Source organism: Pavona decussata, unplaced genomic scaffold (assembly GCF_977016875.1).
Source record: "Pavona decussata unplaced genomic scaffold, jaPavDecu1.1 SCAFFOLD_100, whole genome shotgun sequence".
Taxonomy (NCBI): Eukaryota; Metazoa; Cnidaria; class Anthozoa; order Scleractinia; family Agariciidae; genus Pavona; species Pavona decussata.
This window is the reverse complement of record NW_028145515.1, coordinates 462,707-484,962: the sequence shown is the minus strand read 5'-3', so window position 1 is coordinate 484,962 and position 22,256 is coordinate 462,707. Positions and strand designations below refer to the sequence as shown.

General features: G+C 41.4%; 3 protein-coding genes across 4 annotated transcripts in view; all 3 read left to right on the top strand.

Annotated features, from left to right (window-relative positions):
- LOC146472191 (uncharacterized) overlaps positions 1-21,854 on the top strand; it is a 62,802-nt gene extending 40,948 nt beyond the window's left edge. For both annotated transcript variants that reach the window (XM_085119597.1, XM_085119598.1), the window contains 4 exons: positions 13,716-14,943; positions 15,385-15,471; positions 17,311-17,421; positions 18,057-21,854. In XM_085119597.1, coding sequence (XP_084975723.1) covers positions 13,716-14,943; positions 15,385-15,471; positions 17,311-17,421; positions 18,057-21,424 — 4,794 coding nt within the window. In that variant the 3' untranslated portion in view covers positions 21,425-21,854. The remainder of the gene's footprint in view (positions 1-13,715; positions 14,944-15,384; positions 15,472-17,310; positions 17,422-18,056) is intronic.
- LOC146472187 (uncharacterized) overlaps positions 1-22,256 on the top strand; it is a 155,072-nt gene that overhangs the window by 74,615 nt on the left and 58,201 nt on the right. The gene's annotated exons all lie outside the window — the stretch shown is intronic.
- The window catches only part of LOC146472188 (uncharacterized), a 118,271-nt gene that overhangs the window by 37,814 nt on the left and 58,201 nt on the right, over positions 1-22,256 (top strand). The window lies entirely within an intron of this gene.

Here is a 22,256-nt window from a genome sequence, read left to right as displayed (position 1 = left end):
CTTCGGATTTTTGAGCCATCCGTATCAGGAATTGTGAACTGTGGATATGAAAGATGTTTTAAAGATATTGCTTCGACTTCATGAGCAAGGGTTTTCCAAAGAAGTGATTTTTTTCTATTGTTTTGACGGAAAATACGAGACAGCTAAGCGTCGTGTCATGGCGAAAATTTCACACTCTCAAAACGAGTGGCGGTCAGACTTTTAGTTCTTGTGGCTTCTGATCGTTCGAAAGCTGAAATTTTAATAGCCTATCCCGTGTGCATCATAATGGAGGAGACATCGTCAGTCACAGTTTGCAGTGTTAACATCGGGAACCTAATTATCACTCGACGTGAAGTGTTGGAAGCCTGTATCATTTTGAAGCTGTTCCAATTGTCTTCGTTGTAAGAGACTCGTAATCTTCCAGGTGAGTAAATGTGGTTATCTTCATTTCCAGTTCTTTTCTGCCGACGTGAGTACCTTTACATGTGGGCTTTAGAGTAATAAGTCGGTTTTGTGCTTCGTAGTTCTTTAATAAAGACGCAAGTGACGTTCAATTAATAAATAGCCATAGTAATTCTCTTATCTGAAATGCATTCATATCATGTTGTCTTGCCAGTGCAGGCTTGAGGAGGGGCCTGAGTCAGAAAATGTATCTGCGTGGCCTGGTTCATATTGCTAGTGTGAGACAGTTGTTAAAGTTATTGATGTCAAGCCATCTTAAACAATAAATTAAATAGCATTATTGCGAATGACATTATTTCTCAAGTATTGAAAGAAACAACCCCTTCACCCTTTATCTCATCTGCACTCTCACCACTTGGGTGCTCATGGGTTAAGGCTTTTTATACATTTGCACTATATCATTTGCACTATAATTATGCACCTGTGACATCAAATTGTGGTAAGAACAAACAGTATGCCACAAGCCACAGACAAGTGGCATGACTGATGTTCTTACCTTGTTTTGAAGTCCTCTTTGGGTTATCAAAGGACACATGGAAGGCCAAATGGACTTTGAAAACTCTTTATGGCTGACAATGTCATTTGTACATCATATAATTATTTACCAGTTATTTCAGTTATGTTAGTTGGTGCCAAATATTTAAGGGTGGGGAATTGTCTTTTTCTCTGTGTCCAAGGTTGGGGAAGAGAACATAAAGTAAAAATATATATATATATATATCTATTTGCAAATTCCTGGAGGTTATCTAGCCTCAGTAATTGACCCATACATTAAGTTCAAATAACATTGTCTCCTTTGAACCAATGAAATTCAAAGTTCATTTTGACAAGGAATATTGAGTTCTGTTCAATTCAATGAAAAGACAAAAGTTCAATAACCACACAGTCAGTTCTAAAACCACACATCAATTCAGTGACAGTAGACCAATGTAACAAAAACTATAGGTGATGTGTTTTCAATTTTCTCTCCTTCATGCTTGTCAAGGATGCAAATGAGAGGCCTGCTTGTAAATTTCATATTAGTTCAATTCAAAGAAGGCTTAAAAATTCAATCACCACACCAAAACAACAAACCCCCCGCCCCGCCAAATAAAAGGGGGGGATTATATAAATGTATATATATTTATTAACCACCTGGGTGATAGCAGACCTCAAAATAAAGAAAATTTACTGGTGTGGGTATTTTTAGTTCAATGGGTCCTGCAGGTAGGGAAAGGGAAGGAAGTGGACAATTCAATTGAATTCAATTCAATTTTATTCACACTTATTACAACGAAATACAATATATTTTATAGTAAGAAAAAATTAAACGTGCAGAGCACTTTATTGAATGATCTTACCTTCTACGGAAGAAGTGTGTAGTGGTCAAAGGAGCAAGGCTTTCTTGTTGACCACTTAACAAATCGAGAGCAGTTTTCTATGATCTATACTCTTATAGACAATAAAATGACGTCAAACAATGTTCAAAACCCAAGTGGAACCACGAGCCACAGGCGAGTGGTTTCACTGCCAAGTTTTGGACATGTTATGGTCTATTTAACAATTAGACGGCGAGCTTGAGGTTTCTATCAGCTGATTCGCCCCGAGCCAACTATCAAAGGCGATAGACACCGAGAACGAGCCGTCTAATAATTGTTTTAGCATACCTCAGTGATCGATCTATGAAGCAAAAAAATATTTTTATTTCATAAATTTTTTATATATTTGTGCAATGATGCATGCTAAATCGTGCACGCTCTGACAAACTGCCGTCTATCGATAGACGGCACCTGTGTAGCCAATCAGATTGCGCGTTATGCGATAGTCAATCACTGAGGTATGCTAAAAGAGTATAGACCATAGAAAACTGCTGCCAATTTGTTTTTTACAATAACATGGAAAAAGTGCGAGCGGAATTGGCAATTTTTTTCATTGAAAAAGCGCGCGCGTTACATCTGATGTCATTTTTATTGTCTGTACTTTTATAGACAATAGCAATGAACCAATCAGCGCACCGGAATTTGGACAGTTATTGTAAAATACCTCTGTGCAATTAAATAAAATAGGGGAAAGTAGAATTTATAATACTGGTTGAAGAGCTCTGCTAGTTAAATAAGGCTTGGGAGATGAAAATACAACAGTAAGGAAAAAAGTGTTTACAGCAAATATATAAGTATATAGTATACGTTAATTTTTTTTTAATTTTATATTTAATGTTTCGCTATCAAGTAGAAAAAGTATTTCTTCTTAAAAACTTTGTGGCGCAGACACTTAACTTCCATTGGAATTGTTTCCCAGGTTTGTGATGCCACTACTCTAAACCGTGCTAAACCATAATTAGTTCTAGAAAATGGTCTGTACAGGTTTTGACTAGTGGCAAATCTGGTATTATATTTATGGATATCAGAAGCTAGGGAAACAAGATCATGGAGTGCAGGGGGTGTTTTTTTTTTTTTATTGTATTGTAATTTATGCACAAGGAAACCAATTTTCAACTTAAAAATGTTCTCTAGCTTAAGGATTTCTAATAGAGTAAAATGTTGCATTATCTCTTTTGTGTGCAAAGAAGATGCAGTGAAGGCAGTAATATGGCTTATTTTTATCTTTTTAAATTTTGTTTGGCATGCAGTACCCCAGCTCATTGACCCGTAATTTCGATATGGATATATGAGCGTATAGTATAGTTGTTTAAGCGTATTCATAGAGACATAGTATCTAAGTTTATATAAAATTCCAATTCCAAACAAATATGTTTGCATTATATTAATAGGGGTTATAAGTTATATTACCATGGTTTAGAATTTTCCTTACCTTCATGAAATTTTTAGGGATTTAAACGTTTTTAATTTTTTGTTTTAATTATTTTATTTTTAGAGATTTAAACAAAAACTCAAAAAGAAAGAGACCAGCAAATCCCCCTGAGATGGCAAGAAAGGAAACAGACAGCAAAAGGAAGAATGCGACGAGACCGGGAGTAACTGCAATGGCCACTTAGCTACAGTGTATATGATTTTTTATAATTTACTGTGTCAAAGTCTAATAAATGTCTGCTGACAATAATTTTCACATTGGTGTACAGCATCATGTTTGATTACATTGACGTATTCCTATGATCCAAAATTTGGTCAGTCAAGCTGACCAGCCATATGCCTTAGCTGGGCAGTCACTCACTGGGCCTCCATTACTGTTTTTTTTTTTTTTTAATTTGTTCGCTTTACTTTTTAACTGACTCTTCTTGTCTCTTGACTCTTCTCTCAAGTGCCGCAATCCCTGTTTCCCTTTTTACAAGCTCCTCCTTGTCTTCTCAGCAGGGGTTTCATTAAGTGTTGAAGTAGGGGGGCACCTACAGGAGAGTAGCTGGGCAGAAAATTACACTTGAAGTGAATTTCTTTATGTTCAGTTTGAAAGTAGGCAGGTACTGACTCTTGTGTATCCTGGTACCGGTACCCGGGTCCCGCCTTCTAATGAGAACCCTGCTTCTGCTAACTGTATGGCCATCGCAGTTTCTTCCAGTCTTGTTGCTTTCTTCCGTTCGCTGTCTGTTTCCTTTCTAGCCGTTTTAGGGGGATTTGCCGGTCTCTTTCCTTTCGAGTTTTTGTTTAAATCTCTAAAAATAGAATAATTAAAAAGAAAAATTGAAAACATTAAATCCCTAAAAATTTCATGTAGGTAAGGAAAATTCTAAACTACGGTAATATAACTTATAAACCCTATTAACATAATGCAAACATATTTGTCCACTTCCTTCCCTTTCCCTGCCTGCAAGACCTATTGAACTAAAAACACCCACACCAATAAATTTTCTTAATTTTGAGGTCTGCTATCACCCAGGTGGTTAACAAATATATACATTTATATAATCCCCCCTTTTTTGGTGGGGCGGGAGGTTTGTTGTTTTGGTGTGGTGATTGAATTTTTAAGCCTTCTTTGAATTGAACTAATATGAAATTTACAAGCAGGCCTCTCATTTGCATCCTTGACAAGCATGAAGAAGAGAAAGTTGAAAACACATTACCTATAGTTTTTCTTACATAGGTCTACTGTCACTGAACTGATGTGTGTTTTTTGAACTATTGCTATGGTTATAATATTATTTTGACTTTTTGAGTTTCAATGAACCATAGGACTTCTAGATTTTTACAACTTTACCAACGGACCACTAATCTGCATCATTGACAAGAAGAAAGTGGAACTATGTACAAGAAAAAGCTACATTATTGGGCAGCTGTTGCCAAATATGATTACAAAGACAAACAATTGATAAGTGGGCTACAGATTTTTAAATGCATGTAAGCCTGGGTATATACTCCATGGGAGAATGCCATGGTTGCACTGGTATATATAATATATTATAATATATTCCATACTATACACACCTTTACAGGGCTATACACACTTATATAGGAGAACACACTTATATAGGAGAATGCCATGGATGCACCGGTATAATATATTACACACCTTTAAGGGCTATACACACCTATAAAGAGATATACACACCTTTACAGGGCTATACACACCTATACAGGGCTATACACACCTATAAAGAGATATACACACCTTTACCAGGCTATACACACCTATACAGCGCTATACACAGCTATACAGGGCTATACACACCTATAAAGAGATATACATACCTTTACAGGGCTATGCACACCTATACAGCGCTATACAGGGCTATACACACCTTTACAGGGCTGTACACACCTTTACAGAGCTATACACCCCTATACAGCGCTATACACAGCTATGCAGGACTATACGCAGCTATACAGAGCTATTTACACCTATACAGTGCTATACACAGCTATACAGCACTATATACGCAGCTATACAGTGCTATATACACCTACACAGTGCTATACACAGCTATGCATGGCTATATGCAGCTATACAGTGCTATATATAGCTATACAGCGGTATAGGCAGCCATACAGGACTATAAACAGCTATAGCGCTTGTACTACTAAAGGTTCTTGCACTAGTTGAGGTCCCTGCACCACTTTAGGTGCTTGCACTACTTTAGGTACTCTTAATGCTCAACCAAGCAAGTACTAATACAACCGGAAAGTGGAAAAATTTAGATGAAATCTGGGTGGGAACCAATGAGCTGTGTTCTAGCCAATTTTAGCAGCCCATCCTGCTAAGGCTTTGAAAGAAGAATAATGACCAACCATGAGCATTGAGGTGCTAAACTAAAATAGCTAAAGACAGAAACAATTATGACTATATGACTAAGTTTTAACTCAGGACCACTACCAATAATGCCCTCATGCTCACCTGGAACCCAAGCCGGGATTTATCTAGTGCCTACATTAATTAGTAATTGCAACCATCTTCACGAGCTCCTTTTATCAGTTCTTTAAATTCACCATCAATACATTGGAATATTTCCCACTGTAGTACTACTGCCATCAACCTTAATTATAGATAATCCAGAAATCCAATGATTTTCCTGGAGCTACCGTTAAATTATACCAAAAATTAGAGGAAGATGGTGAGGGGTAACGAGGCAGTGGCAGATATTTACTGCGCATCATATTGTTTAAAAAATTTAAAATTTCGCTTTCTGTATCTGTTGTGAGCGGGAAATTCATTGGCAATGTCAAGAAGGGAAGGTCTGTCTGTTCTCTCTTAACTTTATAACTGTTCTAAGTATCGTCAGGTTAATAGAGCGTTCATGGGTCATTGTTGAACGAAAGTATCGCCACTTGCATGCAACTTTTTATCACAATGTCTGTTACTTAAATTATCCACGCCTCTATATTTGCCAGTAAACTTTTTCCATTAAAAATTAATTCCATGTCAATGGCGATTTTTCCGTTCTTTATTTATTTCATTACTTACTAAGTCATTCATTATACTTTTTTGGGGGGCGGGGGGGGGGGGGGTAGCAAAAGCCCGCACAGACCCTCTATCTGCGGTCCCTGATCATGAAATGCTTATAGTATTAAGCAGTAGTGTTGGTATTCTAAATGGGCTTCTCATAGGACCCCCCCTCCCTCCCTTCCCATGGAGTTACTAGTCTCACACTAGCAATATGAACCAGGCCACGCAGATACATTTTCTGACTCAAGCCCCTCCTCAAGCCTGCACTGGCAGGACAACATGATATGAATGCATTTCAGATAAGAGAATTACTATGGCTATTTATTAATTGAACGTCACTTGCGTCTTTATTAAAGAACTACGAAGCACAAAACCGACTTATTACTCTAAAGCCCACATGTAAAGGTACTCACGTCGGCAGAAAAGAACTGGAAATGAAGATAACCACATTTACTCACCTGGAAGATTACGAGTCTCTTACAACGAAGACAATTGGAACAGCTTCAATGATACAGGCTTCCAACACTTCACGTCGAGTGATAATTAGGTTCCCGATGTTAACACTGCAAACTGTGACTGACGATGTCTCCTCCATTATGTTGCACACGGGATAGGCTATTAAAATTTCAGCTTTCGAACGATCAGAAGCCACAAGAACTAAAAGTCTGACCGCCACTCGTTTTGAGAGTGTGAAATTTTCGCCATGACACGACGCTTAGCTGTCTCGTATTTTCCGTCAAAACAATAGAAAAAAATCACTTCTTTGGAAAACCCTTGCTCATGAAGTCGAAGCAATATCTTTACAACATCTTTCATATCCACAGTTCACAATTCCTGATACGGACGGCTCAAAAATCCGAAGAAATCATGCCTGACCCGGACGCCATCATTCGACTTCGCCGAGACAAGCTGCTGAGCGCCAATTTGACCGGATGTGACGTCAACTTTTGTTGGATGATTCAGATACGAAAATTTGACGAGTCTTCTGCCCCGCCCCTGCCAATCCCCTACACAAGAGCCACCCCCAGGGTTGGTGTTCACCCTCTCCAGACTAAGGTAACCTTACCCATGTTATTGTGCCCAATCCCCTAAACAAGAGCTACCCCCAGTGTTGGTATTCACCCTCCCCAGACTAAGCCAACCTTACCCATGTTATTGTGCCCAATCCCCTAAACAAGAGCCACCCCCAGGGTTGGTTTTCACCCTCCCCAGACTAAGCCAACCTTACCCATGTTATTGTGCCCAATCCCCTAAACAAGAGCTATCGCCAGGGTTGGTGTTCACCCTCCCTAGACTAAGCCAATCTTACCCATGTTATTGTGCCCAATCCCCTAAAAAAGAGCCACCCCCAGGGTTGGTGTTCACCCTCCCCAGACTAAGCCAACCTTACCCATGTTATTGTGCCCAATCCCCTAAACAAGAGCTATCGCCAGGGTTGGTGTTCACCCTCCCCAGACTAAGCTAACCTTACCCATGTTATTGTGCCCAATCCCCTAAACAAGAGCTACCGCCAGGGTAGGTGTTCACCCTCCCCAGACTAAACCAACCTTACCCATGTTATTGTGCCCAATCCCCTACACAAGAGCCACCCCCAGGGTTGGTGTTCACCCTCCCCAGACTAAGCCAACCTTACCCATGTTATTGTGCCCAATCCCCTAAACAAGAGCTATCGCCAGGGTTGGTGTTCACCCTCCCCAGACTAAGCTAACCTTACCCATGTTATTGTGCCCAATCCCCTAAACAAGAGCTACCCCCAGGGTTGGTGTTCACCCTCCCCAGACTAAGCCAATCTTACCCATGTTATTGTGCCCAATCCCCGAAACAAGAGCTATCGCCAGGGTTGGTGTTCACCCTCCCCAGACTAAGCTAACCTTACCCATGTTATTGTGCCCAATCCCCTAAACAAGAGCTACCGCCAGGGTAGGTGTTCACCCTCCCCAGACTAAACCAACCTTACCCATGTTATTGTGCCAAATCCCCTAAACAAGAGCCACCCCCAGGGTTGGTGGTCACCCTCCCCAGACTAAGCCAACCTTACCCATGTTATTGTGCCCAATCCCCTAAACAAGAGCTATCGCCAGGGTTGGTGTTCACCCTCCCCAGACTAAGCTAACCTTACCCATGTTATTGTGCCCAATCCCCTAAACAAGAGCTACCGCCAGGGTAGGTGTTCACCCTCCCCAGACTAAGCCAACCTTACCCATGTTATTGTGCCCAATCCCCCAAACAAGAGCTACCCCCAGAGTAGGTGTTCACCCTCCCCAGACTAAGCCAACCTTACCCCTGTTATGTGCCCAATCCCCCAAAAAAGAGCTACCCCCAGGGTCGGTGTTCACCCTCCCCAGACTAAGCTAACCTTACCCATGTTATTGTGCCCAATCCCCTAAACAAGAGCCACCCCCAGGGTTGGTGTTCACCCTCCCCAGACGAAGCCAACCTTACCCATGTTATTGTGCCCAATCCCCTAAACAAGAGCTACCGCCAGGGTAGGTGTTCACCCTCTCCAGACTAAGCTAACCTTACCCATGTTATTGTACCCAATCCCCTAAACAAGAGCTACCCCCACGGTTGGTGTTCACCCTCTCCAGACTAAGCCAACCTTACCCATGTTATTGTGCCCAATCCCCTAAACAAGAGCTACCCCCAGGGTAGGGGTTCACCCTCCCCAGACTAAGGTAACCTTACCCATGTTATTGTGCCCAATCCCCTAAACAAGAGTTACCTCCAGGGTTGGTGTTCACCCTCTCCAGACTAAGCCAACTATACCCTTGTCATTGTGCCCAATCCCCTAAACAAGAGCTACCGCCAGGTTAGGTGTTTACCCTCCCCAGACTAAGGTAACCTTACCCATGTTATTGTGCCCAATCCCCTAAACAAGAGCTATCGCCAGGGTTGGTGTTCACCCTCCCCAGACTAAGCTAACCTTACCCATGTTATTGTGCCCAAACCCCTAAACAAGAGCTACTCCCAGGGTAGGTGTTCACTCTCTCCAGACTAAGGTAACCTTACCCATGTTATTGTGCCCAATCCCCTAAACAAGAGCTACCGCCAGGGTAGGTGTTCACCCTCTCCAGACTAAGGTAACTTAATCCACGTTGTTGTGCACAATCCCCTAAACAAGAGCTACCCCCAGGGTTGGTGTTCACCCTCTATAGATTAAGCTAACCTTACCCCTGTTATTGTGCCCAATCCCCTAAACAAGAGCTACCGCCAGAGTAGGTGTTCACTCTCCCCAGACTAAGCTAACCTTACCCCTGTTATTGTGCCCAATCCCCTAAACAAGAGCTACCCGCAGGGTAGGTTTTCACTCTCCCTACACTAAGCCAACCTTACCCCTGTTATGTGCCCAATCCCCCAAAAAAGAACTAACTCCAGAACAGTTGTTTTACCTCCCCAGACTAATCTAACCTTACCCTTGTGAGGTGCCCAATGCCCCAAACAAGAGCTAACCCCAGGGTAGGTGTTCACCCTCCCCAGACGAAGATAACCTTACCCATGTTATTGTGCCCAATCCCCTAAACAAGAGCTACCGCCAGGGTTGATGTTCACACTCTCCAGACTAAGCCAACCTTACCCATGTTATTGTGCCCAATCCCTAAACAAGAGCTACCCCCAGGGTTGGTGTTCACTCTCCCCAGACTAAGCCAACCTTACCCATGTTATTCTGCCCAATCCCCTAAACAAGAGCTACCCCCAGGGTTGGTGTTCACCCTCCCCAGACTAAGCTAACCTTACCCATGTTATTGTGCCCTATCCCCTAAACAAGAGCTACCCCCAGGGTTGGTGTTCACCCTCCCCAGACTAAGCTAACCTTACCCATGTTATTGTGCCCAATCCCCTAAACAAGAGCTACCCGCAGGGTAGGTTTTCACTCTCCCCACACCTTACCCATGTTATTGTGCCCAATCCCCTAAACAAGAGCTACCCCCAGGATTGGTGTTCACCCTGCCCAGACTAAGCTAACTTTAACCATGTTACTGTGCCTAATCCCCTAAACAAGAGCTACCCCCAGGGTTGGTGCTCACCCTCCCCAGACTAAGCTAACCTTATCCATGTTATTGTGCCCAATCCCCTAAACAAGAGCTACCCCCAGGGTTGGTGTTCACCCTCCCCAGATTAAGTTAACCTTACCCATGTTATTGTGCCCAATCCCCTACACAAGAGCTACCCCCAGGGTTGGTGTTCACCCTCCCCAGACTAAGCTAACCTTACCCATGTTATTGTGTCCAATCCCCTAAACAAGAGTTACTTCCAGGGTTGGTGTTCACCCTTTCCAGACTAAGCTAACCTTACCCATGTTATTGTGCCCAATCCCCTAAACAAGAGCTACCCCCAGGGTAGGTGTTCACCCTCTCCAGACTAAGCCAACCTTACCCATGTTATTGTCCCCAATCCCCTTAACAAGGGCTACCGCCAGGGTAGGTGTTCACCCTCCCCAGACTAAGCTAACCTTACCCCTGTTATGTCCCCAATCCCCCCAAAAAGAGCTAACTCCAGGGCAGTTGTTTTACCTCTGCAGACTAAGCTAACCTTACCCCTGTTAGGTGCCCAATCCCCCAAACAATAGCTGAACCCAGGGTAGCTGTTCACCCTCCCCAGTCTTAGTTAGCCTTGCTGCTGTTATGTACCCAATCCCCCAAACAAGACGTAACCCCATTGCAGGTGTTTCTCCTCCCAAGACTAAGCCAACCTTACCCCTGTTATGTGCCCAATACCTCAAACAAGAGCTAACTCCAGGGCAGGTGTTCCTCCCCCCCAGACTAAGTTAACCTTACCCAATCCCCTTAACAAGAGCCTACCCCAGGGCTGGTGTTCCTCCTCCCCAGTCTAAGGTAACCTTACCCCTTTTACGTACCCAATCCGCCAAACACGAGCTAACACCAGGGCAGGTGTTCAACCCCTCCAGACTAAGGTAACCTTACCCCTTTGACGTCCCAATTCCACAAACAAGCTCTAACCCCATGATAGATGTTCACCCACCCCAAACTAAGCTAACCTTACCTCTATGAGGTCCTTAATTCCCCAAATAAAAGCTGACCCCAGGGTAGCTGTTCACTCTCCCCAGACTAAGTTAACCTTGCTGCTGCTATGTACCCAATCCCCCAAACAAGACCTAACCCAGGGCAGGTGTTTCTCCTCCCCAGGCTAAGTTAACCTTACCCCTGTTACGTGCCCAATCCCCCAAACAAAAGCTAACCCCAGGGCAAGTATTCACCCTCCCCAGACTAAGCTAACCTTACCCCTGTTACATGCCCAATCCCTCAAACACAAGCTAACCCCAATGCAGATGTTCTTCCTCCCCAGACTAAGGTAACTTTACCCCTGTTACGTGATAATCCCCCAAACACGAGCTAACCCCAGGGCAGGTGTTTCTCCTCCCCAGACTAAGCCAATCCTGAGGAGGGTGAACACCTGCACTGGGGTTAGCTATTGTTTGGAGGATTGGGCATGTAAGAGGGGTAAGGTTAGCTTAGTCTGGAGAGGGTGAATGCCTGCCCTGGAGGTAGCTCATGTTTGGAGATTGGGTACGTAACAGGGGTAACTTTAGCTTAGTCTGGGGAGGAGGAAGAACTGCAATGGGGTTAGCTTGTGATCACCAACCTTACCCCTGTTATGTGCCCAATCCCCCAAACACAAGCTAACCCCATTGCAGGTGTTCCTCCTCCCCATACTAAGCCAAACTTACAGCTGTTATGTGCCCAATCTCCCAAACAGGAGCTAACTCCAGGGCAGGCATTCACCCTCTCCAGACTAAGGTAACCTTACCCCTCTTACATGCCCAATCCTCCAAACAATAGCTAACCCCAGGGCAGGTGTTAACCCTCCTCAGGATTGGTGATCACCCTACCCAAATGAAACGGACATTACTCCTATAAGGTACACAATCCCCCAAACAATAGCTAACCCAAGGGCAAGTGTTCATCCTCATCAAACAAAGCTAAGGTTACTCCAATGAGGTTTGCAATCTTCTAATCAATAGCCATCGCCAAGGCAGGTGTTCACCCTCTTCAAGCTCAGGTAACCTTACCTAAGCTAACCTAATAGTGGATATCCTTCCCAAACTAAGCTTACCTAGTTCTCCTACAAGATCTCCAAAACTTGCAAGCAAAATGGGTGTAGCCTTAGGCCAAGTGTTTATACTTCTAAGGTACATGTAACCACACCCGTGTCAGTTACCCAATTTCGTAAAGTAAAGATAAGAACTTCTTTTCTGTGTCCTTTAGACACACTACCTTAATTTTTGGATGACTTTTTTTGCTCACCAAACAAAAATTAACCCCAAGGGAACCTTTATTATCTGTGCCACACTCAATCTTTCATAATTATTTTACACTGTTTTTTAAAACTCCTATTTTTTATCCCTATCCCAATGATAAAACAAATACTTAAATCATTATACTCTGCAAGAGGTACTTGTGATGCTTTCTCAGGCAGTTGTAACTGCTTATAATCCTGCTAAAACGTTTTTTTTTTCTCTTTTCCTTTGCTGTATATAATTTGCAATAACAAAATTGACCTGCATTGCTTAGGTCACTCCCTCAACATAACCAGTAACAAAAATCATATTTTACCAATTATGTACTGCCAAGTTTTATTTGAGACTCTGTACCTTGAATTGCGCCTAGGATGGCACAAAGGTTGCCACTATTAACCCGCTGAAACTGTTTTTAAATCCAGTTGTTCAAGAGACTGAGCAAAGCCCTGATACTTTGTTGTTGCTAGTTTTGCTGGTTAGTGTTCAGTAGTTTTGGGCCTTTGAATAGAACTGTAGCTGCGCAAAGAGATTTCTGTTTATTTTTCAAACTTTTTTTTGTGGAGCTCCCATAAAAGTCTAAGCCGTGTTTGGCTTTCTGAACATTTCTTAAGGCTGGCAACACTCAGTAGAGTCCAGTTCCTTCTGGACCAGGCATCAATATACTAATAGTTATTACATAGACAGTCTCCCTGTTGAATTCAAATTCGTGTGGATGCCTCTCTGATACGTAAGATAACAAAATATGTAATAAGCTCAAGTGAATTTACCAAGAAACAGGAAGCTATTGATAACTTGTTACCAATTTTATCTGAGACACAGGGGAACAAGGCTTCTAATTTTTAATCTACAGTGTGTGTATGTCTGTAAAGAACATTTAATTTGTTCTTCTGCATGATCATGAAGAAAAAGAATTGATTTTCTCATGCTGGTGAAAGTTTGGGATGACATGGATCCCGCCTAGATTTATCAGAGTGAGTTGGGATAAGGCCCTCAGTTCTGAGAAGGCACATTCAACTAAAATGATCCATATTTAGGCAACCGTCTTAAATTCAATCTACTCATTCTTGTAAAACTTAGCAAGCTCAATAGATTTGACTCATACTAACCACTACATTACACTTCCTCAGAATCTGGTTTTGGTAGCTGCCTGGAATTAACACAAAGTGATATTTCCTTCATTAAATCAATTACACATTTGTTTTAGGATTCCTCCTTGCCTAGCACGTCAGCCTCTACATCACAGGAAGGCCTAGAAAGTGGGTCAAGCTTGGCTTCCAACAGGACGCTGAAAGTTACTCTGTTGAGTAGTGAATGGCGATCTACAAAAGGAGGCTTGTCAACCATTAACAGAGAGCTTGCCATTCAGTTGGCAAAACACAAGAATGTGGAAGTCAGTATGTATCTCCCTCAGTGCAGTGAAGAGGATAAAAGAGTTGCTGCTAGTCACAATGTCCATCTCATTGAAGCAAAAGAACTGATAGGTTTTGAGCCCATTGACTGGTTGTCCTCTCTACCAGAAAACCATTGCATTGATTGGATAATAGGACATGGGCTGCCCCTTGGCCGACAAGTACAACTCATTCGACAACGTCACCACTGTAATTGGCTTCAGGTTGTTCACACAGCTCCAGAAGAACTTGGAATGTTCAAAGGGTACACTGATGCGATCCCCAAAGGTGCAAAAAAACACCTAGCAGAGATAAAGTTGTGCGAGTGTGCAGATCAAGTTGTTGCAATTGGTCCTAAGCTGGCAGATGCATATTCCCGTTATCTCCGTTACTGTCAAAAGGATCAAGCTGTATTCCAGCTCACACCAGGCATTTTCTCTGAATTTTCTCATGTGAAGCAAGCCACGGAAGAAAGTGGAACGTTTTGTATTTTGGTATTTGGTCGTGGTGATTATGAAGATTTTGAACTGAAGGGGTATGACATTGCAGTGAAGGCAGTTGCCGAGTTGTCTGAAAGTTCTTATCAGCTTGTGTTCGTCGGTGCACCATCTGGAAAAGAGGATGAAGTAGCAGAAAAGTTATGCAAGCATGGCATTGACCGTAAACAACTGAGGGTGCGTTCTTATGAGGAAAGCAGAGCTGAACTGGCTAAACTGTTTTGTGAAGTTGATCTTGCTATAATGCCATCAAGAACAGAGGGCTTTGGACTGGCTGCGCTTGAGGCTTTGTCTGCTGGTCTCCCTGTACTTGTCAGTGGTAACTCGGGTCTCGGAGAAGCTTTAAAGAAAGTGCTGTATGGTTCTTACAGTGTCGTGAATTCAGAAGATCCTAAAGAGTGGGCCAAGGCAATCAGGGCTGTTCGTGAAAAAGACAGGGATGTACGGCTTGGAGAGACCAAAGGTGTTTGTGGAAAATATGCACAGAAATATAGTTGGGAGGAACAGTGTGGAAGACTTGTAGAAAGGATGCTTAACATTACACAAAGTAAGTTTCTCCTTTTGAAATGATTTTTTGTTGTGCTGGAACCATTACGTAACTGTGATAAGTACATGGTGTTTAATATTTAATTGGCTGTCCGCTGTTTTATTTTTTTTTTCTCAAAAGTAATTGGCCCAATTATAGAAGAAACCATCGTTTTCTTTAGCTGCTTGCATCTAGTAAGAAGTCTATCATGTACCACAACATTTCTGGTTTCCAAGCAGCATAAGTTAGAATCGCAACAGTAAAACAATGTACCTGTAAATTCATACCAGTTGGGTCCAAATTATGATAGGTTAAATAGATTCCATTGTTAGTGGATGTGTTGGTGTTTTTCCACTGAGGTAGTGGCACTGACAAGGTACTTCTGAGTTTGAGTGATGCTGCTAGAAGGAGAAAAATAAAAATGATTGGATCTATGTTTCTATATATCGTTTTTCCCCCCAGGGAGCTATGCCAGTGAGGAAGATGGAAGCCACATGGTAATCGTTGAGGCCAACAAGAACCCTTCACTTGTTATAGAGGTTCAACAAGGTATGATCGCATAATTATCGTGATAAATGTCTGCTAGGATGACCATGTGAACATGAATAAAGTCCTTCCTGATTTTACGACCTTAAGTGGGCCCTCGCACCCTATTGATTTGAAAAGTAGAATTTTTGTTTAATGTTGACAGCGATAATAACATTATTGAACAGTTTGATCAGTGTGCATTTTATATTGAACTTAAAAAGGAAACTGAATATTCTACAGTGTAGACGTTATTAAGCTCTGTGTGTATGGAACACAGGATTTCTGGAACAAAACTTTAAAGATCAGACAGCTTTGCCTTTGAGGGCTGTATTTTTTCTGGATAATATAGCAGATTGAGAAATAATTGTATTCAGGAAGGTGAGCATTTTTTATTTATTTAGTTTTTTATTTTTTATTTTTTATTTTGTTGAGGTAGGAGACTTGGGAATGAAACTTTTTGCCTGGTGGGTGTGTTAAACAAGAAAACTTCGTAGTAAAATGTCTGAAATGTTTTAAGATTGAAATGAGATTTTTATCAAAATGAAAAAGCCCAATTTGTTGTCTTCTCATCAGGCCATAGTTTAGTTTATAATCTTAGGTCTACTGGTAAGCTCTTATTGGACCATCCCAAGGGAAAGATGCTTACAACATTGGGAGCAAGATCATTCTCAGCAGCAGCTCCGAAACTCTGGAATGAGCTACCTTTGGAGCTTCGACAGTTTTAAACCTCGACTTAAGACCTATCTTTTTAAGAAGTATTTTTATAGTTTGTAACTTAGTTTATTTTAATACTAACGGTAATGTATTTTCGTTTTCTTTTAAACATATGATTGTAAAGCGCTATTGATCAGCACATGTAAATACGCGCTATATAAATTGGTAAATTATTATTATTATTATAGGGTGACATTGCGCTGTTTTTCACTTCCTTGTATGCTGCAATAATTTGCAAGTTGTAATTGAGGAGGGGTTTATGGGAACATTTTTAGTAGTGTGTAAAATGTCCTGCTTGAGGCTTGGGTTTAGCCTTTTTGTTTATGAGATAGGTAATGTCAGATGCTGTGGATCATGTTAATTCTTGAAATAATGTGTGACAAATTTGTGCTAGTATCTATGAGTGGATTGATCGTGAAGAAGACTAGCAATATTAGTCGCCATGATAATCAATCAATCAATCAATCAATCAATCAATCAATCAATCAATCAATCAATCAATCAATCAATCAGTCAGTCAATCAATTCATTAATCAAACAGTACTTTGGCAATTATCTTTGGCTACAGTGAAGTGCCGGAGTTTTATACTGAGAAATGTGGAAATTGTTTTGTACATTCTTCACATAGTTCTTTTGTCTATTTCTTTAACTTCTTATTTCGTGGCGCACTTTCCCTCTTGGGGTAAGCTCACTTGCGCTATGTTTTGGTACGCTCTATATATTTCGGGATTGTCCGTGAATTTTGAGGCGTTTTAATTTATGGAACAAGCAGAACTTTAGTAAGGATGACACATTTTTAGAGAGAGTTGAGTGTCAATCTGGGAAATCACCCTTATTGTTACATATTGTAAAGCCTGTTAGAGTTGTTATTGTTGAAGTAATCTCTGAATAGTTAGCCTGTACCTGCCCTAAAACTCTATTTTCCCTGGACCCTGATAACCTGCTGCTGCATTGTCTTTAGGGCTTGGAACATTTTTCTGCTGTTTGTTCCTTTGATCTTGCGACCAGTAATGCGAGACACTGCAAACAGTGCAGGTTGTCCTGCGTGGTCACTTCCAGTTTTCGATTTGTATTCAAATAGCCCTAAAGTGTTTTAAAATGTCTTTGGTAGGGGTGAGAGAAATCAATACTTTTTTTTTCATCCAGGTTCATCTGGAAAGCAAGATACAGCAAAGGGCAAAAGACCATTATCTCCAAGCACAAGATGCACTTCAGCTCCAAAGCAGCGTAAACTGTCAACTAGTAAAGGTCTTACAGGTAATTCGTTCAGTCATGTATTTAATTTCTTAAGGCAAGTATTTGAGACTATGAAAGTGCTATCGAAAGTAATTTTGGAGTGAAGAAAGTGTATTTCAGTTCAGTGATTCAGCTCATGTCATTTCCTACAATTGTTGTAGTTTCTAGATTTCTAGAATGTTACCGTCTGCGAATTGCTATCATGGTGATTAGTTTCAAGAGTCCTTGCTATACTGTGCTAGGTAATTTTTTGTCAAAACTAGTTGCTCTGTCATTTTAATTTTGACAAGAAGTAAGCCAGAACAAAGTAAGTTAACATGACAAGCACCCCTAAACTTTGCTTTCATCTTGAAATCCTGGTATTGCATTACATAAGAATACACCTAATTTAATAAAGCAAATAAGCTCTTTGCTTTTTCTATGCCATTTATTGTCGACCAAAATTACATGTGTTGGGGGGGGGGGGGGGTGGTGTTGGTTGATAGGCTACGGGAGTGCAACATCTCTGATTTCAGATTTTTGGATAATTTCGTATCTCAGTCTTAGCAAAAACCCTCATTTAACCTCCCATGACCCAAAACGTAACGCCAGCTTAAGGAGACGTTAACTGCCAGCTTTCAAGGCGCTATAATTGTCACTGATTTTTTTTTCCTCAGCAGGTACCGACAACTCAGCTGTTATGAAGTTGCTCAGAGCAGAGTACAATAGACGGGCTCAGCTGAGGCCGCTTCTTTGGGACAAAACCATTGAGTTACCTCTTGAAAACGTCTACACAAGATTGAAAATTGTTTCAAGACCAAAAGCAGGCGTTCAGGCAGAAGGTGGTGAGGTGAACATGTATGACATCTTTGAGGCTCCTACGAAAGGTGAGGATGTCATGACGCTTGTTGAGGGAAGCCCCGGGATTGGCAAAACAACTTTTTGTCTCAAACTTGCTTACGATTGGGCAAATCGAAACACCGACACAGCGTTTACCTTTCCCAATTTTGAATTTGTGCTGTTGTTAAAATGCCGAGACATCGATGGGGATATAATAGAAGCCATCATCGAACAACTTCTGCCAAAGGATATTGAAAAAAATACCAGAGAAAAGCTGCTGGATTTCTTGAGGGACATTCATAACCAGGAGAAAATTTTAATTATTTTGGACGGTCTGGACGAACTTTCTGAAAAGTCAAAGCATTTTGTGGATGAACTTCTTCACAGAAGAATTCTGCCATTTTGTTATGTCCTGGCCACTTGTCGACAAGAGAGAGGAATTGACGTAAGAAAGGAGTTTGTTTTTGACATTCTTTTACAGATCGAAGGATTCACTGAAGGTGATGCTTTCGAGTATATCAGGAAACATTTTAAAAATGTTGGTCCAGAGCATTCATTGAAGGGTGAAAGGCTCATTGAAGAAATCAAAGAGAACACGTTATTACATGCCCTTCGAAGTAATCCACTAAATCTACTTCTCCTGTGCGTCATTTATCAAGACTATGAAGGAAAATTGCCGTCTTCCCGTACTGAGCTTTACCAAATCATTGTGCGGTGCCTTTTGAGAAGATATTGTGCAAAACACAAAATTAAGGCCCATGAAGACGACGGAGATTTGAACAAGCAATTTAAAAAGGAGCTCCTTGCCCTTGGAAAGCTTGCTTGGAAATGCCTCCTGAATGATTGTCATAGTTTTCGTGAAGATGAATTGAAAGAATTGGAAAGAAGAAATGACAAATTGGTAGCTCGCGAACTAGGCCTTCTTTACAAGGAGGAAAGTTTGAAGAAGTTGAATCCACAACATGAATACTGCTTTCTTCACAAAACGTTCCAAGAGCACCTGGCTGCATTATATATTGCGCACAAGTTACGAAGAAACAAGTTTAATGTATTTGAACATTTAGACTTTAAAGATTTGGTGCAAAAATACCCACAAGTGTTTCTATTTGTCTGTGGTTTACTGGGTGAGGAAGCGAGGATTCTATTCACTCAGATTGGGGTGGAGCTGAAGGATAAGTGGGACTGGTGCAATTGTACTGAAGCAGCAGCAACATTCTTTATCGAAGGCTTCAGTGAAAGCGGAAATGGCGAACAAATGGCGGGCACACTTTGTTCCTTTATACCGTTTCCACTGCACATTGAAGTCAACACATTTCTGCCTGGCATCGAACATTATCGCCACTTTGTTAAGGTTTTGAAGGCGTGCCAAAGGTTTTTAAATTTACAGCAGCGTTTGAAAGTTACTGTATTGAATGGTCATTGTTTTTCCCCCAATAAAAGGAACTGGCCAATTCTCGTAGGTGACCTGGTATCCTTCTCTCAGGTCACGTCTCTAAGCCTTTTTAGCTTTCAAATGACGACAGACGAAGCTGATGGTCTGTTTAAAGTATTGTCTGAAGGGACGGGTTTACCAGAGTTTATCCTCACGGTGTCGGATGACATGACTGATGATGTTGCTGCTATCATTGGTAAAGGCTTAGCTGCCAGTAAATCCTTGACCAAAGTATCGATCGGGTTGTTCGAAAAGAGGGGCAATACCTGGGCCAGTACTCTTGAAAGTGGATTATCTGCTGATAAACCTTCACCGTCTGTTGCTCTGACGATTTATGGCTCAGTAAGCGAAACTGCAATAGAAGCCTTAGGAAAGCTTGTTACAAACAAATCCCTAACCTCTCTTTCTCTCATAATTTTCGGTGATATGCAGGATTTGTTAGCTGCAGCAGTTGGTAAAGGACTGGCCAGACAAACTTATTTAAACTCTCTTGATCTTCAAGTCAATGGGAAACTGAGCAGCTATGGAGCTTCTGTGTTCGAAAGAGGTTGTATACAAAATCGTTCATTGAATAATTTGAGAGTGTCCGTCTATGGAGAGGTCCCTGTAAACTGGCCGACTGTTTTGCAGAATCTGCGTTTATCAAAGAAGGCACAGTTTTCTTTTGATTTTCATCCAGACACCGGCAGCAAAGTGGCAGCTAATCACTTAGTAGATTTTCGTCCTGTTGGCTCTGAAAACAAGTCGGTTCCAAAACAGCACTTGACTGTAAACCTTTGGGGCGAACTTAGTTGTGACGGAGCAGAAGGTCTATGTGGTGTACTGGCACAATGTTCCCTGTATAGTGTGACTTTTAATGTCCACGTCGAATTAACTGATGCCGTTGTTGATTGCATAGCGAGATGTTTTTTGCCACTGCAGGTAACTTTCAACATCTGGGGCGAGTTGTCCATAAAGGAAAAGACTGTTCTACAACGAATCTCAGATAACAACCCGACGGTTCTCCTAAAGGTGCACGACTTGTGTGAAGTTCCAGATGAATCGTGTAGTGGTCGTCCTTGCTCCATCAGTGATTCTTCTCCTGTGAAAGGTACCGGAGAAGATGACTTCAGTCTCGAATCTGACGATTCTGTTGTGAAACATGTCGTGTGGACAGACGTCACATGGCTGACGTCACTCCATGTTACACTCAACAACTTCACAACAAAATTCGGTTTTTATTCTATTTCGACTAAAAAGACCTCGATTCCTTCATTAAGTGTAACGATCAACAACCACTGTAGTGAGTATCAAGAGAACGCACTAACAGACCTTTGTCGCTGTTTGCGTAACAACACGTCCTTACGTGCTCTCACTCTCACCATTAATAACTTTGAAGGCCCATGGCTAGGAAAAGACCATCGATATAAATATCTTTTATCGAGTTCTTTGGCGAAAAACAAAGCATTGACTTCACTAACTCTAAAAGTTAATAGGTACAGTGCTTCAGGTGACGAATGGTTACTTTCCCTGGTTGATTGTTTGGCGCACAGCACATCAATAACTGAATTAAATCTGACTGTCAACGTCTACAGTGAAATAAGTGAAGACTGGTTACCCAAACTTTGCAGCATTTTGACCAGAGGTGATTCGTTGACAACATTGAGATTACAAGTGAGTGACCATTGTGCAAGTGGAGGCCGTATTTACGACTTCAGTAAGCTTATGTTAGAATGCAAATCACTCTCCACACTTGATCTAACAGTAAGTTTTTACGGTAGTTCATCGGGTTAGAATCAACAGTGAGAAACACAGGGCTCATTCCAGTGTGCAATAGACCTTTTTCATAAATGGCGGCCGATTTATTATTCTTTTTAATATATGTTAATTAGCCCTACTAACCCCATTTCAGAGTAAAAATTCTTTTGAATTTTGCACATGCTGACGAGGCTAGTAGGGCTAATTTTCATGAAAACAAAAGAGTAATTTATCAGCCGCCATTTATGAAAAAGGTCTATATGGTGGGATTCCTTCAAGTAAAATTGTTTTCGTGCTTGAAAGTTCCACAGGAAGGTCAAACGCAGTAGAGAATTTTTTTCCAAGTTACCCAATGTTCCCACTGCAGAGAACTTGACAATTGGAATACAGGTAGCCATTGACAATTTGAGTGCTCGTGTAAGACTTTGTATGGAGAAATGTTAAATAAAACTAATTTTCAACTTTCATTCAGTGAAATCAAGGAAACACGTTCCTCGCCCTCAGCAAATTTGATGTGCTTTGAGGGTTTATTCCACCATTTTGGGCTTTTTTTTAAGACAACTATTTTTTCCTTCGTTAGTTTTATTTAATTACCATATGCTTCGGTATGTTGTTACTCGTCATACAAAGTCTTACAAAGCGCTTAAATTGTCAACGGCCGGTTGTACTCAAAGATGACCTTCGCGCTTTTTGCTCGCAGTTAGATGGCATTATCGCAGAACACACGGTTGATGCTATAACGCATGCGCAAGTGTGTTTTGTGCTTTTGGTGCTTTATAGTCGTTGTCTTATGTTTCCATCGCTCTTTTTCAGTAATCTGTCTTGTCAATAGTTTAAGTTAGGTTAGCGTTGGGTGGTTTCGGTCGCT